This window comes from Cuculus canorus, chromosome 30, assembly GCF_017976375.1.
Source record: "Cuculus canorus isolate bCucCan1 chromosome 30, bCucCan1.pri, whole genome shotgun sequence".
Lineage (NCBI taxonomy): Eukaryota > Metazoa > Chordata > Aves > Cuculiformes > Cuculidae > Cuculus > Cuculus canorus.
The window spans coordinates 904,474-909,645 of NC_071430.1; the positions used below are offsets into that span (position 1 = coordinate 904,474).

The window sequence follows — 5,172 nt, forward strand, 5'->3', positions numbered from 1 at the left end:
GCCCCTTATAGATGCCTTGTGGAGACCCTGATGGAGCCCTTATAAGGCCCCTATAGAACCACTCTGAAGCCCTGTGGGTCCCGTTATTGATCCCCTATGGAGCCCGTTATAGTGCTCCTATGAAAGCCCTATAGAGGCTCCTATCGTGCCCCTATGGACCCCCTATAGATACCTATGGAGCCTCTTATAGTGCCCCTATAGACCCCAATGGAGCCCTGTGAGCCTCTTATATTGCTCCTATGGACCCCTATAGAGCTCCTATAGACCTCAATGGAGCCCTATGAGCCTCTTATAGTGCCCCTATGGAGCCCCCATAGACCCCTATGGAGCCCCCGCAGCGCTCTGGGAGCGGCGCTGTCCGCGGTGCTGAAGCGGGAGGGGCGGCCCCGTGTGCGCCCCCCCCCCCGAGCTCCTGTGCACCCCAAGCCCCTATGCCCCCCCAACGCCTGTGCTCCCCCAGAAGCCTTGTGCTCCCCTCCAAATCCCTGTGCCCCTTCCAAATCCCTGTGCTCCCCCCAACCCCTGTGCTCCCAGAACCCCTATGCCCCCCTACCCTGTCCCCCCCAACTCCTGTGCTCCCCCCAATCCCTGTGCCCCCCCGAGCCCCTGTGCCCCCTCCAAATCCCTGTGCTCCCCCAACCCCTGTGCACCTCCGAACCCCTGTGCCCCCCAACCCTGCCCCCCCCTCCAACCCCTGTCCCCTCCCCCAAACCCTTGTGTCCCCCGAACCGCTGTGTCCCCCCAAAGCCCGCTGTGTCCCCCCCTAGCTCGTGGCCCCGCCCCCCCCGGTGACGGGTATTCTCGGGCGGATAATACAGACGCGCTGTTATTGCTTGAGAATACGCGTAGCCGAGGGGACGCCCCGGCCCTTGTGAGCCCTCGTGCATCCTAGCCCTGCGGCCTCGTGCACCCCAGTGAGGCCTTGTGCGACCCTCGTGTGAGCCTCGTGCCTCCTCGTGCACTCTTGTGCCTCCTCGTGCATTCACCGCACCCTTTGTGCGCACTCGCAGGGCCCTCGTGCAACCCTCGTGCACCCCTCCGGGGAGCTTCGTGCAGCCTTGTTGTGACCGTTGTGCAACCCTTAGGCACCGTCATAGGACCCCAACACGTACTCCTGTGACCCTCGTGCACCCTTGTGTGACCTTTGTGCATCCTTGTGCATCCTCCTGTGACCCTTGTGCAACCTGGTGTGACCTCGTGCATTGCTGTGGATCCTTGTGTACCCTTGTGTGACCCTCGTGCATTGCCGTGGATCCTCGTGTGACCCTCATGCACCCTCATGTGACCCTCGTGCACCCATGTGTGACCTCGTGCATTGCCGTGGATCTTGTTTGACCCTTGTGCAACTTCATGTGACCCTCGTGCACCCTCATATGACTCCTGTGCACACTCGTAGACCTCATGAATTGCTATGGATCCTCGTGTGACCCTCGTGCACCCTTGTGCACCCTTGTGTGACCTCGTGCATTGCCGTGGACCCTTGTGTTACCCTTGTGCACTCTCGTGTGACCCTCGTGCACCCTTCTATGACCCTCCTGCACCCTCATGTGGGCCTCGTGCACCTTCGTGCACTCTTGTGTGACCTCGTGCATTGCCGCGGACCCTCTTATGACCTCTGTGTGACCCTCGCGCACCCTTCTATGATCCTTGTGCGCCCTTCTATGACCCTCCTGCACCCTCACGTGAGCCTGATGCACCTTCGTTCACGCTTGTGTGACCTCGTGCATTGCCGTGGACCCTCGTGTCACCCTCGTGCATTGCTGTGGATCCTTGTGTCACCCTCATGCACCCTCGTGTGACCTTTGTGCATCCTCCTATGGCCCTTGTGCAACCTGGTGCACCCCCACGTGACCCTCGTGCACCCCCGTGTGACCCTCGTGCACTCACTCTCCCAGCGCACCCCTCCCCAAGCGTTGCCGGGCAACGTGCGGGTGATTGACAGCTGTCCTGGCCCGTCTGGCCACGCCCCCAACTGAGGAAGCGCCACTCTGATTGGCTGAGACTAGCAGTGGGCGGGGCTTTGTGGAGCTGCGCTGTGATTGGCTGAGCCGCGCAGTGGGCGGGGCTTAGGGGCTCTGATTGGCTCAGACTCGTAATGGGCGGGGCTGGTGAGGCCCGGTACTGATTGGCTGAGGTGCACGCGGTAGGCGGTGCCTATTGGGGAAGCTCCGCTCTGATTGGCTGAGGTGCCCGGAGGGGGTAGGGCGAAGATCTCGGCTCAGATTGACTGAATTGCGGGGGAGGGGAGAAGCTCGGCGCTGATTGGCTGAGGCGCACGCGGTAGGCGTAGCCTATTGGGAAAACTCCGCTCTGATTGGCTAAAATGCTCGGAGGAGGTGGTGCGAGCATCTCGGCTCTGATTGGCTGTCACGCGGGGATTGCGGTCTCGGATTGGCCGCGGCCCGTGGGGGCCCCGCGATGGCGGCGGCGCTGGAGCGGGCTCTGGGCTGTGCGGGCGCGGAGCAGGAGGCGGCGCCGCCGGTGCCGGTGCTGGTGTTGGGCCCCGCGGGCTCGGGCCGCACGGCGCTGCTGCTGCGGGTGGCGCTGGCGGGGGGCGCCCACGGGCCACGGGCCCTTTACCTGGCGCCCAGCGCGCCGCCGAGGCTGCCGGGGGGGGACGGCGACCCGCGCGCGCTGCAGGTGAGGGCGGGGGCTGAGAGGGGGCGGGGCTGGAGGAAGGGGCGGGGCTGGAGAGAGGGGGCGCGGTTTGAGATGGGAGCGTGGCTTGAAAGAGGGGCGTGGCTTGAGCGAAGGAGCGTGGCTTGAGAAAGCAGTGTGGCTTGAAAGAAGGGGCGTGGCTTTGAGAGGGGCGTGGCTTGAGAGAGGGGCGTGGCTTGAGGGGCTGGCGATGGATGGGGGAGGGTGAGGTGGGGAGGTGATGGGGGTTTGGGGTGAGATGGATGGGGGTGGAGAAGGGGGTGTCATGTGGGGGGGTGGGGGGGCAGGTGATGATGGGGGGGTCATGTTGGTTGGGGGGTGGATATGGGGGTCAGGGGGGCTGTGGTTGGGGGGTGGATGTGGGGGGTCGGTGGGGGCTGTGGTTGGGGGGTGGATATGGGGGGTCGGGGGGGCTGTGGTTGGGGGGGGTTGGGGGGGCTGTGGTTGGGGGGTGAATATCGGGGTCAGGGGGGCTGTGTTTGGGGGGTGGATATGGGGGTCAGGGGGAGCTGTGTTTGGGGGGTGGGTATGGGGGTCGGGGGGGGCTGTGGTTGGGGGGTGGGTATGGGGGTCGGGGGGGCTGTGGTTGGGGGGTGGATATGGGGGGTCGGGGGGGCTGTGGTTGGGGGGGGGTTGGGGGGGCTGTGGTTGGGGGGTGAATATCGGGGTCAGGGGGGCTGTGTTTGGGGGGTGGATATGGGGGTCAGGGGGAGCTGTTGTTGGGGGGTGGATATGGGGGTCGGGGGGGGCTGTGGTTGGGGGGTGGGTATGGGGGTCGGGGGGGCTGTGGTTGGGGGGTGGATATGGGGGGTCGGGGGGGCTGTGTTTGGGGGGTGGATATGGGGGTCGGGGGGGCTGTGGTTGGGGGTTGATATGGGGGTCAGGGGGGGCTGTGGTTGAGGGGTGGATATGGGGGTCAGGGGGGCTGTGGTTGGGGGGTTTATATGGGGGTCGGGGGGGCTGTGGTTGGGGGGTGGATATGGGGGTCGGGGGGTGGATATGGGGGTCAGGGGGGCTGTGGTTGGGGTGTTGATATGGGGGTCAGGGGGGGCTGTGGTTGAGGGGTGGATATGGGGGTCAGGGGGGCTGTGGTTGGGGGGTTTATATGGGGGTCGGGGGGCTGTGGTTGGGGGGGTGGATATGGGGGTCGGGGGGGATGTGGTTGGGGGGTGGATATGGGGGTCGGGGGGGCTGTGTTTGGGGGGTTGATATGGGGGTCAGGGGAGGCTGTGTTTGGTGGGTGGATATGGGGGTCGGGGGGGCTGTGGTTGGGGTGTTGATATGGGGGTCGGGGGGCTGTGGTTGGGGGGTGGATATGGGGGTCGGGGGGCTGTGGTTGGGATGGATATGGGGGTCAGAGGGGCTGTGTTTGGGGGGGTAGATATGGGGGTTCGCCTCCTGACCCCCCCCCCGGTGCCTCCCAGCGCCTGGAGCTGCGCTACCCCCCCACGGCGGCCGCCCTGGCGCGGGAGTTGGCGTCGGTGCCGTCGCGCCCGCGGCCGCCGGGGCTGGTGCTGCTCGACGGGTTGGAGCGATACGTGGGGGGGGGCGCGGGGACCCCCTCTCGTCTGGCTGCGCTGCTGCTCGAGGCCACCCGGACCCCCCCGGGGCAGGCGATGGCCGCGCTGCGCCTGCCGCCCCCCCGTGACCCCCGTCTCCTGCCCACCCTGCGGCGCTTCTTCCCTGCTGAGTGTCGCCTGCGCCTCGCCGCGACCCCCACGCTGCGATGGACGCTGCGTCTCACCCGGCCCGAGGCCCCCCCACAGCGATGGACCCTCAGCGTCGGCCCCAGCGGGCGGCTGCGAGCGCACCGGGACGGCGACGGGGACACCGACGGCGATGGGGACACTGACGGCGATGGGGACACTGACGGCGATGGGGACACCGATGGTGATGGGGACACTGATGGTGATGGGGACACTGATGGTGTTGGGGTCACCAATCCCCAATCCCCCCAGACACCGGGATAGGGATGCCAACAACGGGGACACCCAACGATGGGGACACCAATGACGAGGACACCAATGGTGACCAGGATGGGGACATCAATGATGGGGACACCAACAGTGACCGGGATGGGGACATCAACATTGGGGACACCAATGGTGACCAGGATGGGGTCATCAACGATGGGGACACCAATGGTGACCAGGATGGGGACATCAATGATGGGGACACCAATGACAAGGACACCAACGATGACTGGGATGGGGACATCAATGATGGAGACATGAATGGTGACCAGGATGGGGACACCAATGTTGGGGACACCAATGGTAACTGGGATGGGGACACCAATGACAAGGACACCAACAGGTGACTGGGATGGGGACATCAGCATTGGGGACACCAATGGTGACCGAGATGGGGACGCCAATGACAAGGACAACAACGGTGACCGGGATGGGGACATCAACGTTGGGGACACCAATGGTGACCGAGATGGGGACACCAACGATGAGGACACCAACGGTGACCGGGATGGGGACATCAACGATGAGGACACCAACAGTG

At 65.2% G+C, this 5,172-nt stretch overlaps 1 protein-coding gene across 1 annotated transcript; it reads left to right on the forward strand.

Moving 5' to 3' along the window:
• The first annotated feature begins 746 nt into the window (after window positions 1-746).
• SWSAP1 (SWIM-type zinc finger 7 associated protein 1) lies at window positions 747-4,628 on the forward strand. The gene is made up of 2 exons (XM_054051742.1): window positions 747-2,640; window positions 4,083-4,628. The coding sequence occupies exons 1-2, from the start codon at window positions 2,419-2,421 to the stop codon at window positions 4,626-4,628; spliced, it is 768 nt and encodes a 255-aa protein (XP_053907717.1). The 5' UTR covers window positions 747-2,418.
• The last annotated feature ends 544 nt before the right edge of the window (window positions 4,629-5,172 follow it).